General features: G+C 54.3%; 1 protein-coding gene across 7 annotated transcripts in view; it reads left to right on the forward strand.

Moving 5' to 3' along the window:
• The window catches only part of PPIP5K1 (diphosphoinositol pentakisphosphate kinase 1), a 35,680-nt gene that overhangs the window by 8,329 nt on the left and 7,283 nt on the right, over positions 1 to 20,068 (forward strand). The window contains exons 1-28 of one of the 7 annotated variants that reach the window (XM_081840541.1): positions 349 to 367; positions 1,764 to 1,902; positions 2,026 to 2,203; positions 2,850 to 3,045; positions 3,151 to 3,241; positions 3,641 to 3,726; positions 4,691 to 4,845; positions 5,213 to 5,314; positions 5,410 to 5,571; positions 5,948 to 6,069; positions 6,234 to 6,335; positions 6,872 to 6,958; positions 7,449 to 7,524; positions 7,788 to 7,897; positions 8,258 to 8,343; positions 9,580 to 9,708; positions 9,827 to 9,948; positions 10,187 to 10,369; positions 11,420 to 11,561; positions 12,187 to 12,410; positions 12,497 to 12,624; positions 14,051 to 14,165; positions 15,043 to 15,150; positions 15,262 to 15,378; positions 16,154 to 16,318; positions 16,758 to 16,845; positions 18,464 to 18,586; positions 19,977 to 20,039. In XM_081840541.1, the coding sequence (XP_081696667.1) occupies positions 2,054 to 2,203; positions 2,850 to 3,045; positions 3,151 to 3,241; positions 3,641 to 3,726; positions 4,691 to 4,845; positions 5,213 to 5,314; positions 5,410 to 5,571; positions 5,948 to 6,069; positions 6,234 to 6,335; positions 6,872 to 6,958; positions 7,449 to 7,524; positions 7,788 to 7,897; positions 8,258 to 8,343; positions 9,580 to 9,708; positions 9,827 to 9,948; positions 10,187 to 10,369; positions 11,420 to 11,561; positions 12,187 to 12,410; positions 12,497 to 12,624; positions 14,051 to 14,165; positions 15,043 to 15,150; positions 15,262 to 15,378; positions 16,154 to 16,318; positions 16,758 to 16,845; positions 18,464 to 18,586; positions 19,977 to 20,039 (3,232 nt within the window). In that variant the 5' untranslated portion in view covers positions 349 to 367; positions 1,764 to 1,902; positions 2,026 to 2,053. Of the gene's footprint in view, positions 1 to 348; positions 368 to 653; positions 1,903 to 2,025; positions 2,204 to 2,849; positions 3,046 to 3,150; positions 3,242 to 3,640; positions 3,727 to 4,690; positions 4,846 to 5,212; positions 5,315 to 5,409; positions 5,572 to 5,947; positions 6,070 to 6,233; positions 6,336 to 6,871; positions 6,959 to 7,448; positions 7,525 to 7,787; positions 7,898 to 8,257; positions 8,344 to 9,579; positions 9,709 to 9,826; positions 9,949 to 10,186; positions 10,370 to 11,419; positions 11,562 to 12,186; positions 12,411 to 12,496; positions 12,625 to 14,050; positions 14,166 to 15,042; positions 15,151 to 15,261; positions 15,379 to 16,153; positions 16,319 to 16,757; positions 16,846 to 18,463; positions 18,587 to 19,976; positions 20,040 to 20,068 lie in introns of those variants that run through there. The other 6 variants (XM_081840540.1, XM_081840539.1, XM_081840543.1 and 3 more) reach the window with 6 other exon arrangements.

The following is a 20,068-nucleotide window of genomic DNA, read 5'->3' on the forward strand; positions in this document are numbered from 1 at the left end:
AGCACTCAACGGCGACTCCTCATCCTCGAGTGTCCCGAGGCTGCAGGCTTGCAACGGAGAACACACCTCGTGGCTGGGATGAATGAGCCTCGGGCGGGGCACGCTCCTGAGCGGCCTCCCCTTCGGCCTGCAGGGGGCGCCGCTCGCCCTCTTGCTCCACGGGAGCCATTTCTCCTTTCGTCCACCAGGGGCCGCCCTGGCGCAGCGGAGAAGCCGAGGGGACAGGAGAGCCTGACCTTGCCGCGTCCCGCCCCTGCCGCGCGCCCATTGGCTGCCTGTCGGCAGTAAACACGCGCCGATTGGCTGGGCGCGGTTCGGCGGAGCTGCCGGGTTAGGCTGTCCCGAAGGCAGGCAGGCAGGTAGGCGGGTGAGCGAGCGCGGGGCCGAGGCGCCGGCAGGGAAATAACGGGCGCGCGCCCCTGGGCGCGCCCCCCACCCCTGGAGAGGAAGCGGGACGGGGCGCTGCTACGTAGCCCCGTCCCCTCGGGGCCCCGGTTGCAATGGCTGGGGGGGGAGGGGCGGGGAGAATTTCCGCGGGAGCCGCTCCTCCCCCCGCTCCGCGCACAGGATCCTCCGTGGGAGTGGGGAGCTCTCTGCGGACGAGGGGAGGAGGGGGCGCTGGCGCGGGTGGGGTGTGGGGGGCCCCGTTTCTCCCCGCTCCTGAGGAGCTTGCTCTCTGCTTGCAGGGATCGGGCTGGGGGCCCCAGTTGTGAACTCTTTCCCCGTATGGCGACGGCGGGCATGGAAAAGTTTCCCTCCGCCTCTCTATTCCACAGGGAGTTTCAAACGAGAGCTGGAAGATCCCTGCTAGGGGAAAGGCAGGACTAGGGAACTGCCTGCCACTAGATGTAGCCATGGTCACAGACTTGGATGGCTTCAAGAGTGGAGGTTTTAGTCATCAGAGTTTACTAGCCACTATGGCTAGTTTGCACCTCTGCTGTTGGAGAGCCAATGGGTGTGAGCTTTTGAAGCATAGTCACTGGGAGCCACAGGTGGGGAGCATGGTGTGGGAGCTTCTGCTGCACTCCAGGCATCCTTTGGGGCTTCACACGGAAGCATTTACAGAGCCAGTGTGGGAAGCTGGATGCTGGTGCAGATGAGCCCCTTTAGCCTGACCCAGCAGCTGGGCTCTTCTGGGAGAATGGGAAGTGCTAGGTCAATGAGTTCTTCATCCCTGCACGCCACAGTTGAGGCTGTGTCAAGACTGACCTTCGGCCTCTTGGGGAGCAGTCATGGCTGGCAGGTGGCATCAGCACCAGTCACTTTCCCAGCAAGTGCCAGTGCAGTCCAAAGTGTGTTTTCTCAGAAGCAGGTTCCAGCCAGCATCTTTTCCTTGGACCTCTGCTTCTCATGCCCAGCACTGACCCACTCTGCTCTCAAGGATCTGTGCCCTTGCAAAGAGGATATTTTAAGCTACATGTAGGGCTCCTTTAGCTCCAAATGGCCTTTTCCTTATCAAAAATTTTCTGAAGTCTGCGAGAAAAGGGGCAGTCCATTGTTAGGAATTATTAGGGAAGAGCCAGCAAAGCTGTGGTGGTCCCGAGACCCATTTTCTTGTTCTGTGGGAGTGGCGAGGGCAGTTCTGCTTTCCACCCTGCTGTGGCTGCCAGCTTTGCAAGTTGGCATGTCCATGCCTCCCTCTCTGGCCCTGGCATCCATCAGCCTCCTTGGCAGGATGGACAGAGCTGGTGTCCTTGTCCAGCCACATGCCTCTTTTGCGACACTTTCTGCCTGCCATCCTCAGCACTTCCTTCTTTCCTTAGGCTGCCCAGATTGGTGAAGAGCTGGCGGCGTTTGAGGAAGCTGCCTGTGCCCTGCGAGGCTCCCTGGTGGAAGCAGCTGCCAGGCCAAGCGCCGCCTCTGCCTCCTTGATTTAGCCAGCAGCCTGAAACATGCAGCAGTGTAAGACCACCTCGCTGCTTCCTGCAGCGCTGGAGGGTTGGGTGATTCTCCCTCCCAGCTGGCATCTGCTGCCACAGGGGAGACTCCTCTCCCTGTCCCCTTTTGATTCTGGCTTGCTTGCAGAGCGGGATGGTTGGCCACCCAGTCTGGAATGTCGTCCTGGACGACCACCGTTGAGGGTGACGGCACGACTCCCAAGTTCTTTGTGGGCTCCCGAGATGACGAGGTGGACCTCCCGGGATCAGACATGAAGATGGATGAGATTGACTTCTTTGAGGATGACGAGGAGGAGGAAGAATCAGTAAGGAGCCTCCTTGTGTGGCTGGCATAGGTGCCAATGGGCTCCCTCAACATATGGCTTATGCCTGGGCCTCTGGGATGTGTGTGTGGTGTACAGATGGGAGCCTGTTGCTGTAATCTGAGAGGGAGGAACTTTTGGCTTCCCCAACTAGGCCAATTGCCCTCCTGCACCTGGGGAGGCTGCAGCTCTCTTGAACAGATGCTGTTCGTTGCAAACTGGGGCACTTCTCTGCACTTGGGCAGAGGTTACCCTATTTGGGGGCTTCTGGGGGAAGGAAGATGTGCTTCTTCCACCTTGGTAGTAATCTGCTCTCTTACTCCCAAGGAGTCCCATTTAAGGCAGTGAAACAACTCGGTGCCTATTGTGGAGAAAGCACATAGAGGGCTGCTCATGTGTCTTCTCCACTTAACTGCTTGTGGATGGGATGTCTCCTTTAAGGCAGGCTCTCCCTTGGGCAACCAGCTGCCTCTTCCATTGGGCAAAGGGGAACCAACCCCCCAGTCTCCCCTTGGAGCGGCTCTTGGACCAGGGTCTGTGCATTTGTGCGGCCCCTTCTTGGCTTTGTTATCCAGGCACTCCTTGATGATGCAGCGGGTGGGCAGTTCCCTTCCGTGGCTCTGTGACGATCTCCTGGCATTCTCCTCAGCCTCCGGAGCGGCAGATTGTGGTGGGCATTTGTGCCATGACCAAAAAGTCCAAGTCGAAGCCCATGACACAGATCTTGGAGCGGCTGTGCAAGTTTGAATACATCACGGTGGTGATCATGGGGGAGGACGTCATCCTGAACGAGCCTGTAGAGAACTGGCCGCCCTGCGACTGCCTCATCTCCTTCCACTCCAAAGGTAGGATGCCTCCCAGGCTGCCACCCCAGCTCCTTCTCTGCCTGGTTCGTGTGGCCCCCGACTGGCCAGCCTCCTCTGAGGACTGCTCCTTTTTCTCTCTTGCAGGCTTCCCGCTGGACAAGGCTGTTGCTTACGCCAAGCTCCGCAGCCCTTTTTTGATCAATGACCTCAATATGCAGTATTACATCCAGGACAGGTAGGAATGCGGAGATGCTATGGAGGGGACATTGGTGGCTTAGGATAGGCTGCCTCCTAAGGCAAACTGTTGGATGGATTTAGATGAGTAGGAGAGGTTATTTATATTTTATCTCACTTGCGTGAGAATGCAGATATCTATTGCAGCTTCCAAGGTCCAGGTCCAGCATGTGTGCAGCCTAAGATAGCCTAGCCTGAGGTCTGGGTAGTGTCTTTCCTGGGCTTCCCTTGCTGCTCCACAGCAGCAGAGAGGGAGGCCTGTCGGGTCATGTCACAGGGGAGAGAGGCTGGCTGGCTGGCTAAGCAGGATGATCTGTGGGATGATCTGCTAAGAAGCAGGGTCTGGCCCTGTAGCATCCTTCAGGTGGTAGCCTTGCTCTCTGGTCCGTGTCCTCTGCAGGCGGGAGGTGTACCGGATCTTGCAGCAGGAGGGAATCGACCTGCCTCGCTATGCAGTGCTCAACCGGGACCCTGACAAGCCGGACGGTGAGTGGCCTGTGAGCAGAGGGTGAAGGTGAGGATGACGACTGCAGAGTCTGAGACATGCAGATGGCAAAGGCTCCCTTCTCTTTTCTGAGCATGCAACCTCTGTCAGTGGAGCTGCTTCTGGAGCAGACAGATGTGGTCTTGAATGCCTTCATGGTCCAAGCAGCAGGGGGCTGTTCTGAGCATCCTTCTCTGGCTGGATGCTGCAATAGAGGTTTGATGGACTGCTGCATCCTCTTGCTGTTGGGGATGTCCTGAGCTGCCACCCTCCTTGCTCAGGCGCCTCTGGAGATGGTTTGGCTTGTGTCCCTGGAAGCAAGAGGGGTGAGCAGATGCCAAATAGCAGAGCCCTCTTCAGAAGGGCTGGGGAGCTTGCTGTGGCCCTCTGGACATTGTTGTTGCTTGAGGTGCGTGATGGGAATTGGGGTCCAAATGAGACACCTGGAGGTCTGCCCAGGCTCCCCATCCTTGCCCTTAAGAATGAGTGATCCTGAGGCAGCCATTGTCGTCTCCTTGCAGCCAGCCACCCATCCTCCCTGTAGTGACTTCATATTTTTGTTTCATTCCCCTTTTTCCTCCGAGGACCCCAAAGGAATGTCCATGCCCCCCCTGCCCCATTCAGGCTGAGTGAAAGGAGGTCAGTCCAGGCCTTGTTCCACAGCATAAGTGCTGCACCACCATATATAAAAGCCTGATGATTTTATAATTTTTGTGGTGCCTACATGATTTTATTGCTGTGATTTTTTTAAACGAGCCGGTGATTTACGAAGACTCCTATAAATAAAGCCTCAACTCCACCTACTTGCCTCCTTTGCAGGGCAGAGACTGACTTCACCATCTGTATCTCTGTAAGGGGGAAGCAGTGGGGCTGCCTGGCTGTGGGGAGGGGCAGGGGCTGGAGGGCTTGGGTAGCCTCTCCCACCCCCCACCCCCACAAAAAAACGTGGTTGTGCTTTTGCTGCAGAGTGCAACCTCGTGGAGGGGGAGGACCACGTGGAGGTCAACGGGGCCATTTTCCCCAAGCCCTTTGTGGAGAAGCCGGTCAGTGCCGAGGACCACAATGTCTACATCTACTATCCCACCTCAGCTGGTGGGGGCAGCCAGCGCCTTTTCCGCAAGGTGAGCAGGGTGGGAGGGTAAAGCTGGGAGCCCAGCTGGATTTGGCCTCTTGGTGCTGCAAGAGAGGAAGAGAGAGAGCTTGTCGGATTAGCTGGTGGGATTCCTGGATGCTTACTGTGGTTCTAGGGTGATAGAGGCTCCAGTGGGACTCTGTCCAGAGGTGAAAGGCCACAAGGCCTGCCCCCCCACTCTGTTTTCTGGTGCTGCTGGCCAGAATGGGGTCGGAACAGGGCAGGGCACTTGTTCTGAAGGGCTGACAATTGCCCCTTGACTGGGGGAGGGGAATTCTGCAGCCCTGCCCCCCGCCAGCACCTCCACCCCAGACATGCACCCCACTCCCACCGTTTCAATTCCCCGCTTCTTTCAGATTGGGAGCCGCAGCAGCGTCTACTCCCCTGAGAGCAACGTGCGGAAAACTGGCTCGTACATTTATGAGGAGTTCATGCCCACAGACGGCACAGATGTCAAGGTAGGGCCTTGAGGGGAGAGGGGCAGAGACGCCACCTGATCTCGGAGGCTGCGGGGGAGGGACAGGGGTGTAACTTCTCGACTTTGGTGGCTCAGGTGTACACGGTCGGCCCAGACTACGCCCACGCGGAGGCCCGAAAGTCCCCGGCTCTCGATGGGAAGGTGGAACGGGATAGTGAAGGGAAAGAGATCCGCTACCCTGTGATGCTGACGGCTATAGAGAAGCTGGTAGCCCGGAAAGTCTGTGTGGCTTTCAAGGTTGGTGTTGCTTCTCCTGCTGAGGAGTCCCTTGTGTCCTCTGTCTCTGAGGCCTGGGCGTATTGGGGCAGAGCTTTGGAAGAAGGCCCAGCTGAGTAGTAGGGGTCCTGTTCTTCCTCCTCCTTGGCTCCAGCACCTTCTGGTTGAGGTTCCTCAGAGCCACCACCGAGGGCTCCTTAAGCCCTCTTGGGAGGCCTGCCAAAGGGTCATGGTGCTGCTCCTGACCTCAGTGGCTGCAAGCAGGGGGAGGGGGCTGCTCCTTACACCACTGCCTCCTCCTGCTGCTGCTGCTTGGCTTGGTTCTGCCTGTGGCACCTGCTGAGCACGTTGGCTGCTTTAACTCTTCCCATGTCCCCCCCCATTTCACCCCCTGCAGCAGACAGTGTGCGGCTTCGACCTCCTGCGGGCCAACGGCCACTCCTTTGTCTGCGACGTCAACGGCTTCAGTTTTGTGAAGAATTCCATGAAATATTATGACGACTGCGCCAAGATCCTGGGGTGGGTTGCGCTTTGTTGTTCCTGCTTTTCCTTGGGTGGTGTGTTCCTCCCACATGGGAAGATGGTATGCCCTGGGTGGGGGACCTGCCTGAGGCAGCTACCAGGATGGGAAGGTCCGAAGTGGGTCCCTGACCAGGTCTGGCTCCTCTCTTTCTCCCTGCCAGGAACATTATTATGCGTGAACTGGCTCCCCAGTTCCAGATCCCCTGGTCCATCCCTACGGAGGCAGAGGACATCCCCATCGTGCCCACCACTTCGGGGACAATGTGAGTGTCATTGGGCTGGGCATTTCTGCTGTGGCTTCTGGGGCATTTTTAGATTTTACTCTTGGCAAGCGTTCTTACTTGCCACTCCTTAGAGCAGTGTTTCTCAACCTGTGGGTTCCCAGATATTGTTGAACTACAACTCCCATCACCCCTAGCTAGCAAGGCCAGAGCTCAGGGATGATGGGAGTTGTAGTCCAACAACATCTGGGGACCCACAAGTTGCAGAAAGACTGCCTTAGAGGATGGTGGACTGACTCTCAGAGCTCTGGCCTTGATTGGAGAGGAGGGAGAAGAGGACGGAGGCCATCCTTGGGTGGGACTACGTGGAGTGGGGTCGTCCACTGCCCTTCTGTCGCCTCTGGTGGGCAACTGCAGAGCAGGGCTTTTCAAAGCTTGCCATCTTCTTGCGCAGCCTTCAACATATTCTGCACCTTTGCAAGCTTCCAAGCTTTCCTTGCTTGGGGAGGGAGTTTGCCTCTGCTAAGCGTGGCTGTTTTGAGAGTGGGGCAGCCTGAGATTGGTATCTTTTGCCACAGGATGGAGCTGCGCTGTGTGATTGCGGTTATACGGCATGGTGACCGGACCCCCAAGCAGAAGATGAAGATGGAAGTGAAGCACCCCAGGTAAGAAGAGCCCCCCCCCCGGGGGGGGGCTACACTCTGGGTGAGTGTTTGTTTGTGCAGCCTCTTCTCTGAGAGTAGGGCTAGGCGATATCGGTTTTCAACATCTGTGATTTATCCCCAGCTAAACACTGTGATATACTGATATATCACAGTGTCTGAAATAAGGATGGAGCTACATAGAGAAATTGGTTGGCTTCACGGTTTCCCCCACATTTTGATTTTTGCGTAGCATGCAAACACGCAAATCATCATTTGTAATATATTGCTAGGTCAAAGACTATGAAACCAATATTACGGTATGGGCTTCAGACTGGTTCTGGATGATACATTGATATATTGCCCAACCCTAGTCTTTAGCTGGTTTCGCTTAAACGCTTCATCTCCCCTGAGCAGCAGCATAAGCAGCCACTTCATTCTGGACCTTGTCCAGCTCTGCATTTTCCAGCCCTTTCCTTCTCAGACCCTGAACCCTCTCTAACTTTGCTGCCAGGTTCTTTGCGTTGTTTGAGAAGTACGAGGGCTACAAGGCTGGGAAGCTGAAGCTGAAGAAGCCAGAGCAGCTTCAAGTGAGGAGGACTGGGGGCTGGTGGGGCCAGGGACCCTGGGGCACCTCTGCCTTTGCCTTCCTGGCTTGGGCTTTTCTGTGCAGGGGGAACCTGGAGCGGGGACCTCAACACACTGGCCTGGCTGTTTGGGGTTGGCATGTGGGTCTGTGGGGGGTAGGGAGGTGGTGAAGCCAAGGGCCAGGTGTGGGGAGCGCATGGCCCTCTGGGCCCAGAGGATGTGCTTGGCTGCCCTGCCAACCCAGCCAACCCTTTGCCCTGGGCAGGAAGTGCTGGACATTGCCCGCCTGCTGGTGCTGGAGGAGGGAGCTCATGAGGACTCTGAGGCCGAGGAGCAGAAATCCAAGCTGGAGCAGCTCAAAACTGTGCTGGAGATGTGAGAAGAGGGGTGGGTGTGGGTGGTAGCAGGTGGCTTGATGGGCCCCCAGTTCCTGATTTTGAACAAGAGCTCTGGGAGGGTAAGGTCCAGTGGCATCCCCTGCCCTCCCCACTCTCTACTGGGGTGGTTTCCTCTACCTGGCACCCAGCAGTTCATGCCGCCTGGTGGCTGTGCCCTTAGAAGTCCCAGCCCCTTGTGAACCTGTCTGGCACCTCCTCCTCCTCCTCTCAGGATCTCCCTCTTGGCATGCAGCAGTGGGTGGCCTGAGTGGCAAAGGAGGGAGGAAGGGGCCTGGCTCAGCTGGAGTTATCAAGGAAGCCCTTCCAAGCCCCTGTTTCTTCTCTCTCCTCCCGGCAGGTACGGGCACTTCTCTGGCATCAACCGCAAAGTGCAGCTGACCTACCTGCCCCACGGGCGCTCCAAAGCATCCAGCGAAGAGGAAGGCAGGTATCTGGCTCCTGCGGGGGCTGTGGGTGCCTCAGGCCTGGTGCTGGCAGGAGTGGGGGGCGGGTGGGAGTTTGCACCCTCCCTTTGGCTGCCCTTGATGCCACCTTGATTGAGCTGGGCCTTCCATCTCCTGGCCCTGCCCCGCTTCTCTGTGGCAGCGTAGCTGAGCAGGAGGGGCTTTCATTTCCTTGACTTGCTGGAGTGTTGTGGCAGTTAAAAGCATAAGCTTCACAGGGCGACAAGTCCATCGCACGTATTTGCACGTGTTAATTTTACTTAGAGGATTTTTTCCTTGCCTTTTGCCGCAATGTCCCATTGGGTTCCAACAATGTAATATAAATATGGATGAAAGCAGATATAATTATAGGGAGAGCCCCAACAAGTCCAAGTGTTCCAAATGGAACAGAACTGATTCCGCAAGACCTTCACTGTCGGAGGCAAAGAGGTGTAGATGGCAAAAGCTGTGTACAAAGGCACCAGGTGCTCCTCCTCCTCCAAAACTTGGAGGGAGGTGGAACTGCCAGTCTTAGCACCTGAGAGGACCTGGAGGCATGGAGGCCGTCTTTCAGACATTTGGGACTTACAGAAGCCCCTTGAATGGAAATGAACTAACAGCCAACGCAGCTGTTTTAACGTAGGGATTATATGAGGTCTAAACAAACCCCAGCCAGTACTTTGGCTGCTGCATTTTGGACCAGTTTAATCATCTTCAGCGACAACCCCACATAGAGTCTATTGCAGTAGTCCAGTCAGGAGGTTAGTAGAGCATGGATAATCATGGCCAAGTCACCTGTCCCAGAGGGGCTGTAGCTGGCAAGCCAGCCAGAGGTGGAAATAAGCATTCCTGGCCACCAAGGTCACCTGAACTTTCAGTAACCGTGATCTGGGAGCACCCCCAAGCTATGAGCCTGTTCCTTCCAGGGGACTGCAGCCCCCTTCAGTGGAAGTCATTGCCCCACCTTCCAGACTCGGGAGCTCTGAATGCAGAACTCCTCCAACACCTCTTTAGGATTTTGAGTGCTCTGTCAACACAGAATCCTTGGCAGAAGCCATGGGTGGGGCTTTGGGCATGGCTCCTGTGGCCTTCCCCAGCCCATTTCCCAGCAAGCAAGACTGACACCCACTTTGGTCTCTTGTCCCTCCTTCCTGACTGGTGGTGGGGAGGCCATAGCGGCTGCTGACCTCCCTCCTGGGGATACGGGGTCTGACTCTTGACTCTCTGCTGCCTCCAGAGGCCCGCAAGGAAGCCTCCCCGTCTCTGCTGCTGGTGCTGAAGTGGGGAGGCGAGCTGACTCCTGCCGGGAGAGTGCAAGCCGAGGAGCTGGGGAGAGCCTTCCGCTGCATGTACCCGGGGGGCCAAGGTGAGGCCAGGCATGGGGAGCACGGTAGTGTGATGGGAGGAGGAGCCGGGTTTGGCCCGGAGGCCTCCATGCCTCAGCCACTATCCTTTGACCTTGAGGCTCTCCTCCCACCTTCCAGGGGACTACGCTGGCTTCCCAGGATGTGGCCTCCTTCGCCTGCACAGCACTTACCGCCACGACCTCAAGATTTACGCCTCCGATGAGGGCAGAGTCCAGATGACTGCAGCTGCCTTTGCAAAGGTCCTTGCAATCTCTGTCTTCCCAGTGACTGGGGGTGGGGTACCTCTTGACCTGGCTGTATCCTCTTTCAGTGCTGCTGTGCGTGCAGTGGCAGCTGAGCCAAGGCCACCTGGGGATGACTGCTGCTTTTGCCAAGATGGCTTTCGTTCCAAAGGACCAAGCGATGATCTGTGCCGTTCCCTTACCACCACCACCAGCAGCTGCTAATGCCTGTGCCCCATCCCATTTCGCTCTGCAGGGCCTCCTTGCACTGGAGGGGGAGCTGACACCCATCTTGGTCCAGATGGTGAAGAGTGCCAATATGAATGGCCTGCTGGACAGCGACAGTGACTCCCTCAGCAGCTGCCAGCACCGGGTGAAAGCTCGCCTCAGGGAGATCATGCAGAAGGACGCCAACTTTGGGGAGGAGGACTTTGAGAAGGTGAGGAGGACAGGCAGCTAGGCTGGCTGGCTGGCTGGCCGGCTGGTTGGTTGGCTGGCAGGAGTCACTGGTAAAGGGGAGGGCAGCTCCCTGGGCCAGGCCAGCTCAAGGCTTTGGCTCTTGCATCAAAGGAAAGAACTTCAGCTTTCATGGGACCTGGTGCTGGCAGTGAGGCTGGGAGTGAGGAGGTATATCCTATCAGCCACTCACTGCCATGCCAATTGGAGTGGGACTTCTGCATCGGTGATTTGGCCAGTGTCCCTTGGCATGATGGGTAGGCAGGTGAGTAGAAGGGCCTTCCAGCAGGCAAACTTCCTGCTCATTAAAACAAACTTCTGGTCCTGATGATGCAGTGGGAGCCTGTCTTCCCCTCTGGAAAGCTTTGGGAAAATGGGCATCAAGGCTGCAGGATCTGGGAGGAGCGAATGTTGGTCATATGGAACCCTGAGGTAGACAAAATTTGCCCCCCCCCCAATATTTCATATTCATTATTTTTTTTGGTACAGTTGCTTTTTAAATGGATCTTCTTAGTCGGTATCTGTATAAATACAGATTGTGATTATAATGCACGGGGGGGTGGGGGTGAGGGTGGGAAGGGAACCACCTGCACCACCTTAAATCTGGTGTTGATCCAGGGCAGGGTTAGGGGAAAAGAACTTTGCATTGTTAGTGGGTTATTTCTAAGGGCGGGGGGGACAGCATGTGGTAAAGCAGGGAATTGCACCTCCACTGAAATTAAAAAACAAACAAACCCTCTCTGAATATTAGCTTAGCAGTCTTGAAGCAGGTTTATAAGAAAAAAGGGACAAAATAAAAGATAAAGCATGCAGCTAGTCCTCAAGAGTGTGGCGTTTCTAAAAGCCATAGGTTACCACTAGAAGCCCAAAGGCATCCAGAGAGGCAGCCAGCACCAGCTGGCATTTGTGGGGGTGGCTGAGCCAGAGTTTTTGGAGGGGAGGAAATGACTTGCAGAGCCCTCTCCACATTGGGAGGGGGAACTGCTGGCTGGGCTCATGCTTCAGTTCCCCTTTGCTCTGATCCTGCCTTCAGCTGGCGCCCACGGGCAGCATCTCACTCGTCAAGTCCATGAGCATCATCCAGAACCCTGTGGAGATCTGTGACCGGGTCTTTGCCCTGATTGAGAGCCTCACGTCCCAGATACAAAAGCGCCTGGAGGACCCCAAGTCTGCGGGTAGGGAGTGTGCATTGCGCCGTAATAACATTGTGTCGTTTGAAGCATAATAACTGACTCCTTTTGGAAGAAATCGTTGTCCAGGCCCATTGAAATATCATTAAAGCTTTTACTTGCAGAACTTGCTTCATAACAGAATTACAATATCAAATATAGATCTAAAAGGTCCATACATTTTCTTGTGTTGTCCAGCACTGACTCAGAATCTTAGAAATACAGCCGTACCTCGGAAGTCGAATGCCTTGCCAGTCAAACGTTTTGGCTCCCGAATGCCGCAAACCCGGAATTGAGTGTTCCAGTTTGCGAATGTTCTTTGGGACCCAAACATCTAACGCAGGTTCTACGGCTTCCGATTGGCTGCAGGAAGGTCCTGCAGCCAATCGGAAGCCACACCTTGGTTTCTGAACATTTTGGAAGTCGAATGGATTCTGTTCGACTTCTGAGGTACAACTGTAAAAGATAACTTCAAAAATCAAAACTGTGTGTAGGGCAGGTGGATAGCTTGGCAGTTTGTGTTGTGTGTTTGTGTGTGAGCACCTTAGTCCTTCATCGGTCCTTGTGTGAGTGTCCTAACCTTCCCCCCGCTCCGTGGGTGGGATGCCTGATGCTGCTTCTGATTCCTCAGACCTGCAGCTGTACCATAGTGAGACGCTCGAGCTGATGCTTCAGCGCTGGAGGAAACTGGAGCAGGATTTCCGCCTGAAGAACCGGCGCTATGACATCAGCAAGATCCCCGACATCTATGACTGCGTCAAGTACGACGTGCAGCACAACGCAGCTCTCAAGCTGGAGGGCACCTCCGAGCTGTTCCGGCTCTCCAAGTCCCTGGCAGATGTTGTCATCCCCCAGGTGAGGCCTGGCCCTATGAGGGAGGGTGTGTTGGTGGCATGGGGCTTGTGGGTTGCCCTGGGCTGAGTCCCTTCCTGCTTCCCCAGGAATATGGCATTAAGAAACAAGAGAAGCTGGAGATAGCCGTGGGCTTCTGCCTGCCTCTCATCCGGAAGATCCAGCTGGACCTGCAGAGGACCCACGAGGACGAGTCTGTCAACAAGCTGCACCCCCTGTAAGGACCACCCCTTGTATTTTTATACAACTTAAATCTCCTTACTAGTTATAAATAGAAGAGCCACTGAAAGTTGTGATGTTCCATTATCAATTGTTCCCTTGTTTTAATTTTTTAAATTTTTTTTTTAAATTGAATTTTCAAATTATAACAAATTTTCCACAAATCTTAATTAAACAATTTATATATCCATATTTATCCCCTCCCCACTCTTTGGCTTCCCCCATATTTCCATATTGATTTATTAAACAATTTCTATACCCTGCTGGTTTTACCTCTTACATAGTTGTGAAAGTTTAGTCATAACCTGCCAATGAGTCCAAATCTTTATACTGTCTTTTTATATAGTTTATAAATGGTTCCCACTTATTTTAATGGTTCCCTTGTTTTATTTTTTTCATCTCCTTGATGCAATTCTAATAACTCTTAATAGGTTAACCATTTCTCTTTGCCTGTCAACTCTTTTCTGTAGAAAGCTTCTTGTAGTGAAATTCATTTGGGGGCGGATGGGTGTTTGTGCATAACGCATTTACTTTAACTGTATCGTACCACAGATATCCATGCTATCCAAGCCTTGTCGTGTCCTAATTCCAAAAGTTTCTCAATGTCATCCATTCCTTCATCCATCCTAAGCATCAAGCTACAAAATACAATTTCAAGTCAGGCAAGCCCTGTCTTTTCCCCTTTGCGTCTTGCAGAACTTCAGATTTAACTCACATTTTCCCCTGCCATACAAACGTAGATAAAGATTTTTGCCATTGTTTAAATCGTATATCAGGGGTCAAAATAGATATTGTTTGAAACAAAAAATCTCATTCTAAGCAAGACATTCATCTTTAACACAGAAATCCTGCCTAACTTGACAATTTTAGTTTCTCCCATCTTGATATATCTTGTTTAATTTCAGCCCATGTCTTAACATAATTATTTTGAAACGACATACAATTTGCATTTGTCATGGTAATATCCAAATACTTTACCTTTTTATTAATTTGAAACCCCGTTTTCTTCATCAAAATCTTTGGGTCTTCAGTTGTCATATTCTTTATTAGCATTTTCATTTTCTGCTGATTAGCCTTAAAGCATGCTAGTGTACCAAACTCATTTAATTTATCCAGAAAAGTCTCTGTTCCCTGTAGTGGATTTTCCAATACTATCATCAAATCATCAGCAAATGCCTGTAACTTACAAGTTTCTTTTTAAATCTTTGCTCCCCAAATTCTTTCGTCTTGTCTAGTGTCTCTAAACAAAACTTCCAAGACCAAATTGCAGAGTAATGGGGACAGTGATTGCCCTCTTTCCAAAAGACGTCTGTCTTTTTCTCCTTGTGAATCTGCGTTCGCCTCCAAGCCCTCTTGGTGACAGAACTCCCAGAATTGTTGGTGAGGTTTTGGTCCCCTCACTGCTTTGACTGCTCTCCTTCTAGGTACTCGAGGGGAGTTCTGTCTCCGGGGCGCCATGTCCGGACACGCTTGTACTTCACCAGCGAGAGCCACGTCCACTCCCTGCTCAGCATCTTCCGCTATGGGGGCCTCCTGGATGTAAGTGAGCCAGAGCCAGCCATGGTGTTGTGTGTGTGTGTGTGTGTGTTTTGGCCATGGACAGGGGCTGACCCAGGGCTCTCCAGTGCCCTCTGCTGAAGGGGGAACCCTTTGTCTCCTGATAACTCTGGCAGCGCCCTCTGCTGGTGGCTCCAGAGAGTCGGCCTTGAATTTCGTTCAAGAGTCTGGAGGGTGGGCCTGAACTGTCCTCCAAACATGCGGGGGGGACGGGGGACGGGACAGGACACAGGAAGATGCTCCCTGCAGCCTGGTCCTCTGAGCCATCCTTGGAAGACTTGCTCAGTAGTTCACCTCCCTGGTTTGACCCATTAGTCATTGAATATCATTTATAGATGTGCTTTTCAGGTGAACCCTCAAAGCAGTTTACATAGAAATACTTAACCAGTCAGCCTCCATTAAGACTTTATAATGGGAAGGCCAAGGCCAGCTACCAAGGGAAGAGAGCACCTTCTGCCATCAGGGCAAGGGTGTCTTTGGGCAGCTCAGGGGGGCAGTTATGGGAGAAAGAGGCTATTCCATGGACTGTGTGTGTGTGTGTGTGTGTGTGTGTGTGTGTGTGTTGGTGAGTCAAGCCACTTGCTTCTGCTAGACGGTCACCTGGATTTTGGCATGTCCTGAGAATTGGTTGGAGCTGGTTCATCTGAAAGGGTCCACAGCACAGTGGGTTTTTTGGCCAATGCTAGGAAGAAAAGCTGTGGGCTGCAAAGTCTGCCTTGTGCTGAACCCCTTCAGGAGGGTTTATGCCAAATTCACTGGGGGAAGGAGCGCTAGACTCCTTCCAGGTCCCTTCAATGCTGAGCCCGCCCCTTCCAGGCCCTTTAATCCTGCCTGCCCCGGTCCTCCTCTTGCCTTTCAGGAATCGAAAGACCCTCAATGGCAGAGGGCCATGGACTACCTGAGCGCCATCTCAGAGCTGAACTACATGACGCAGATTGTCATCATGCTGTACGAGGACAACAACAAGGTGAGGGAGCAGAGGAGGAGGAGGAGGAAGCTGGCGGGTGGGGGGGGGGAGGCCGAGTGGCCAAGCCACTGTGACTTCTTCTCCAGCAGAGCCTCACTGCTCTCTTGGCAGGACCCTTCCTCTGAGGAGAGGTTCCACGTGGAGCTGCACTTCAGCCCAGGGGTGAAGGGCTGTGAGGAGGACGGCAGCGCCCCGGCAGGCTCTGGTTTCCGCCCGGCTTCCGCAGAGGTGAGTCCATGGCCTCTGAGGCTGCTGGGAACAAAGCCGCTTGTAAGGCAGCTGGTCTGACCCTGTTGCTCCCAGACGGTGCTGGAATGGCCATCTGCTGGGAAGGTGGAATGAAGGGCAGCTCTGACCTGATCTGGCGCAGGTGCTGAGAGATCCCTTCTGACTACCAGAGGAGGGAGAGAGAGGGTGGACGCTGCCTGTCTGGGGTGTGTGTCTTGCTCTGCCCTGAGGAAAGAGATTCTGCCACCCATTTTACCTCAGGCTAATGGTGGAGGCACATCCGAGTGACTGAAGGTGCCTTGTTTGAGTTCTGCATTATCACAATGATAGTATTACTAGAAAGAAAGTCTCTGTTCTCCCTGGCTGACCTCTTTCCTCACAGTGTGGGGCAGGGGGGAGACTTTCCCAGCCCAAGGGCTCCCTTCCCTCCTGGGCCCACATGCCATTAGTGGGCGGGACCAAAACCTAAGTGGAGGATGCAAATTTCCCCTTCGTACAGTAGGCCCATTTCTGTACATCTTCACACACAGAGCCTGTTCTGGATACAGGCATGCGAGAGGCAGAAACCCTTGTGCAACACAGGGCCAGTCTGGGCTTGGGGAGCATGCCAGGGGCCAGAGAAAGGGGCCCACATTCTACCCCAGGCCTGAGGTTCCCACCTCTGCACCACTGCCTCCAGCCTCCTTTTTGCTGCCTAAAGTTTCCCCTCACTTCCAGTTCTCAGTCCAAGGCAATGCCCTTTACACACCCACCCCCTTGTGCTGCTTTCCTGCAGAAGGAAGCCAAGAAGCCGGAGGAGGGGAGCCTGGAGGAGCTGGCCAAGCCCAAGGCCATTGTGGAGATGGACCAAGCCCAGCACCTCTCCTCTCCACCCCTGGAACCCATCTACGTCCAGCGGAGATCCCCTCTCATCCGCAACCGCAAGACCGGCTCCATGGAGGTAGAGTAGAGGGGCTAGACAGGCCGTGTATGTGTGTGTCTGTGTGTGTGTGTGTGTGTGTGTGTGAGAGAGAGAGAGAGAGAGAGAGAGAGAGAGAGAGTAAGTGAGTGTGTGGGGAGAGATGCCTGCCAGGACAATGAAAAATCCACCTGAAAACGAAGACAAGAGAATGTATTGTTCTTTACTTCTACCAAAACATTTGTGCTTATAACCAAAGCTGTTAAGATGCCTGGATGGTGGGTTTGCCTGCATCTTCTAGAGGGAGGATCCCCAGATGTCGTGGCCCAGAAGGAGGGGAGGTGTTTTTTCCCTCCTCCAAGAGCTGCTTCCTCCTCTGCCCCACAACCACTTTCTGTCTCCCAGTTTGTCCCTCGCTGCTGCTGCCCCCGGCCAAGGTGCCAGAGGCCTCCAGAGCCACCTGAGTGCTTGTTTTCCACAGGTGCTGTCTGAATCTTCCTCCAAGGCAGGTGGCTATCGCCTCTTCTCCTACTCGCGGCATTCCTCAGAAGTGAAGCAGAGCGGGTTAGGTAGGAACTTCTCTGTTCTCTCTCTCCCTCTGTTGACAATCCTGGTGGGTCAGTGGGTGGGATTTCCTGCCTAGGATTTTGTATGTTTTTTTTCTCCCAGCCAGATAGGATCTGAGGCTGTCTCTGTAAAGTGCCCCCCTCCCCCTGAGCCTGGGCTGCCTGAGGCCCTGCGCTCCCTTCCCTTCTCTAGCTGGCCTTTTCTCCTGTGGTGCTGCTCTGGGATCTCACAGACATTTTGAGAGTCCAGGCAAGGAATGTCTCAGGTAGGTAGGCAGGCAGTTTCTGACAATCAGCAGGAGGGACAGGGAGTCTTGGCCTGAGGGCTAAATGTGGTTTTTCTTTTTTTAAAAAAAACCTTTGGGATTTAAGGGGGGGGGGCAGAAACACATAAATGGATTTTTACCAGCCCTTCTCGGGTGAAGAAGCAATGGCAGTGGCCACCCTGTGCCCTCCAGCTTTGGCAGGCTGTTTCCCTGGCACATAGGAATGACCCCCTCCCCGCAAAATGAAAGGAGCTATATTCATGTAATGAATGAATATTACATCTTAACGGAAGAAGAATAATAGCCCCTGTCTCATTGAAAAAGCCCTGGCGGTGGAGAACCCTACCGCCAAGACATGAGTTGTCTTCCAAATGCCTCGTTCGTGTGCAATCACTCAAGAAAAAAAGGCAGGTTCTGATTTAGAGCCCTTTTTCTGAGGCGGGGGCAGATTCGGGGGCTTCCTCACAGGCCCTTCCTTTCCAAAAGAAGGTCGCTGGCCAGGGGACCCCTTCCCATCTCCCCAGAGCCAAAGACAGAGGTGGGAGGAAGGAGCTTCTCCAAGGGCAAAATTGGAGGGTGCAGTGTTTGTGTTTTGTGCCATCTGTTTGAATCTGGGCACTGATCCAGCACCCAAGCCTGCTTAGCTGCACCTTGAGACCGTTATTCTCCTTACGTAACAGGCTGCTTGCTAAATCACCTGCACTCTTGGCCTGTAGTCTAAATTAGGGGTGGTGAACACTCCAGCCTGCTCTACCTGGCCTTGCTGGTGGGGGAACATGGCATGTGGTCCAATCACGGTGCTTACCTGAGCCAGTAAAAGCCCACCCACCCCACTCCACACCCAAACCTGTGTTGTGATGCTCCCTCTTGCACCTGCACCTGCCCTTGCTCTGAGCCACAGGGCTCTCTGTCTGGGTGGTGAAGATCAGCCTCTTCCTCTGTCCCTCGGGCTTGGGAGTGTTTTGGTCCGGTCCTGGGCTTGTGTGCGGGACCACTGACCATTGCTTCTGGCCACAGCATGTGAGCTGAGAGAAGACGGTGAGGCTTTGAGAAGCTGGAGCAGGCTGGCTGTGCCCTGGGCCGCAGAGGTCTGTCCCTGCTCCTCTGTTTTGTGTTGCCCTTCAGAGCAGATTTAGGAGCTGCAGACCCCCTCTCTGCTTCTTCCTTTGCCACTTGGGGGGATGGGACGGTGGCAATCGGGGGCTGCGGCACCTTTTTGGGCCTCTTCCTGCAAGGGCTGCTCTGCTGCTTTCTGCCCCACTAACCTGGGTTGCCTGAGCTGCATGTGTGTGTGTGTGTGGGGGGGGTGTTTGTGCACACACGTGTGATACTAACAGCAGGCTGGACCTTTTCAGGGTCGCAGTGCACGGGTCTCTTCAGCACCACGGTCCTGGGGGGCTCCTCCAGTGCCCCCAACCTCCAGGATTATGCCCGCAGCCACGGGAAGAAGTTCGCCTCCAGCTTTCTATACAAAGATGGTAGGTGCACCCTCTGAAGACATCCTGAGGCTTGGGGCTGGGCGCTTGGCGGGGAGGCTCCAGGGAAGCTTGGGGGCTGAGCACTCCGAGGAACCCCTTGCCCTCTTGGGTCCTCGGAGAGCAGGGCTGGGAGGAGGCGTCTCCACATCCTGAGGGCCTCTTGCCTGGAGCTGCCTGGTCTCACCAACACCACAGGTCCTCATAAGGACGGAGAAGCAGACTTAGTCACGGCATCCATTAGCAGGGGGATGGAGAGCAGGTTTGAAGCTCTCAGGGATCAGCCTCACTAGTATAGTACTCCTTCCCCATCCCAGAGTGCCAGGAGTTGTTATGGGCGGCAGGGTGGGGCAGGGTGAGCAGCTGGGTTGGCTTTTCAGGTGAAGCAGAACAGGAGACGGGGTTGCCGCTCTGCAAGTCTCTGCCAAACAGCCTGCAGGGATGATTCTCCTCCTCTTCAGTGGCATTTACTGGGTCTCTCTTGGGGTTTATTCCTCTGGCAGCTGCCTTCAGCCTTCATAACAAGGTTGTTATAAAGTCCTGGCAGGGTTTTCACACCAAATAACACCTTCCCTGTTTGAGAGGGGCTTGCTTTCTGCCGCTTGCAGCGAAGAATTCTTCTCGGCTCCAGCCCTGTTGTGACTAGCCTGTCTTGCAAACTGGGCTTGAAGCATGGCTCTCAAATAGTTGGGGAGCTGCTCAAGAACTTTCTGAGCCTCTTCTGGCACTTTCTGGTCCTCCTGAGGTATTTTTGGCTTCTTGCATTTGCTTGGTTGTTGAAAGAGAGAGAGAGATTCTGCAGCAGTTGCTGAGGCCTGGGTTGGTGTGTCAGAGGAAGGGAAAGCCTGTTTTTGTGGGCTACTAAGGTTGGCCTCTTAGGGGCTGCTCCTAGCACCATGCTGGGGTGATTCTCCACAGGGTTGTGTGGTGGGTGCTTTCTCTTCTTTCCCAACCAGAAGCTTAGGGGTGTCAGTAACACTGCCTGACCCAACTCAGGGATATTGACAGGTGAAGGAGCTGGACTGGTGCTGGTCCTTGGCCAGTAGAATGTTGTGGAGTATTCCTGCACCCTTCATTGTGGCTCTGGACAGGGAGGTTGAAGAAGCAGGGGCTACTGCCCTCCTCCTCTGCCTTTCTCTCCCATGGGACCCATCTGGGGAGTGCTTGTCTTCGGTCTCCGCTGTTGCGCCGCTGTCCTGTGGTGCCCATTGCCCCTCTGTGTGTGTGTGTCGAACCGTCCCTTGTGCATGTTGCTCCTCCCAGCAACCTCCTGGGGGAGGGCAGTCTAGTGTGGGGTGAGGCCCCTTCCTGCGGTGGGCCTGTGCTTCCAGCAGGGGGCGCCACAAGCAGATGTGCGCCTAACTGACGCGATGCTCTCATCTTGTTTCCTCAGAGCTCTTGTCTATGCCAGCTGTAAAGCGGTTTTCTGTGTCATTTGCAAAGCATCCAACTAACGGTACGTTTGCTTCTTAATTTGACGCCCCT

This window comes from Podarcis erhardii, assembly GCF_964252035.2.
Source record: "Podarcis erhardii genome assembly, chromosome: 14".
NCBI lineage: Eukaryota > Metazoa > Chordata > Lepidosauria > Squamata > Lacertidae > Podarcis > Podarcis erhardii.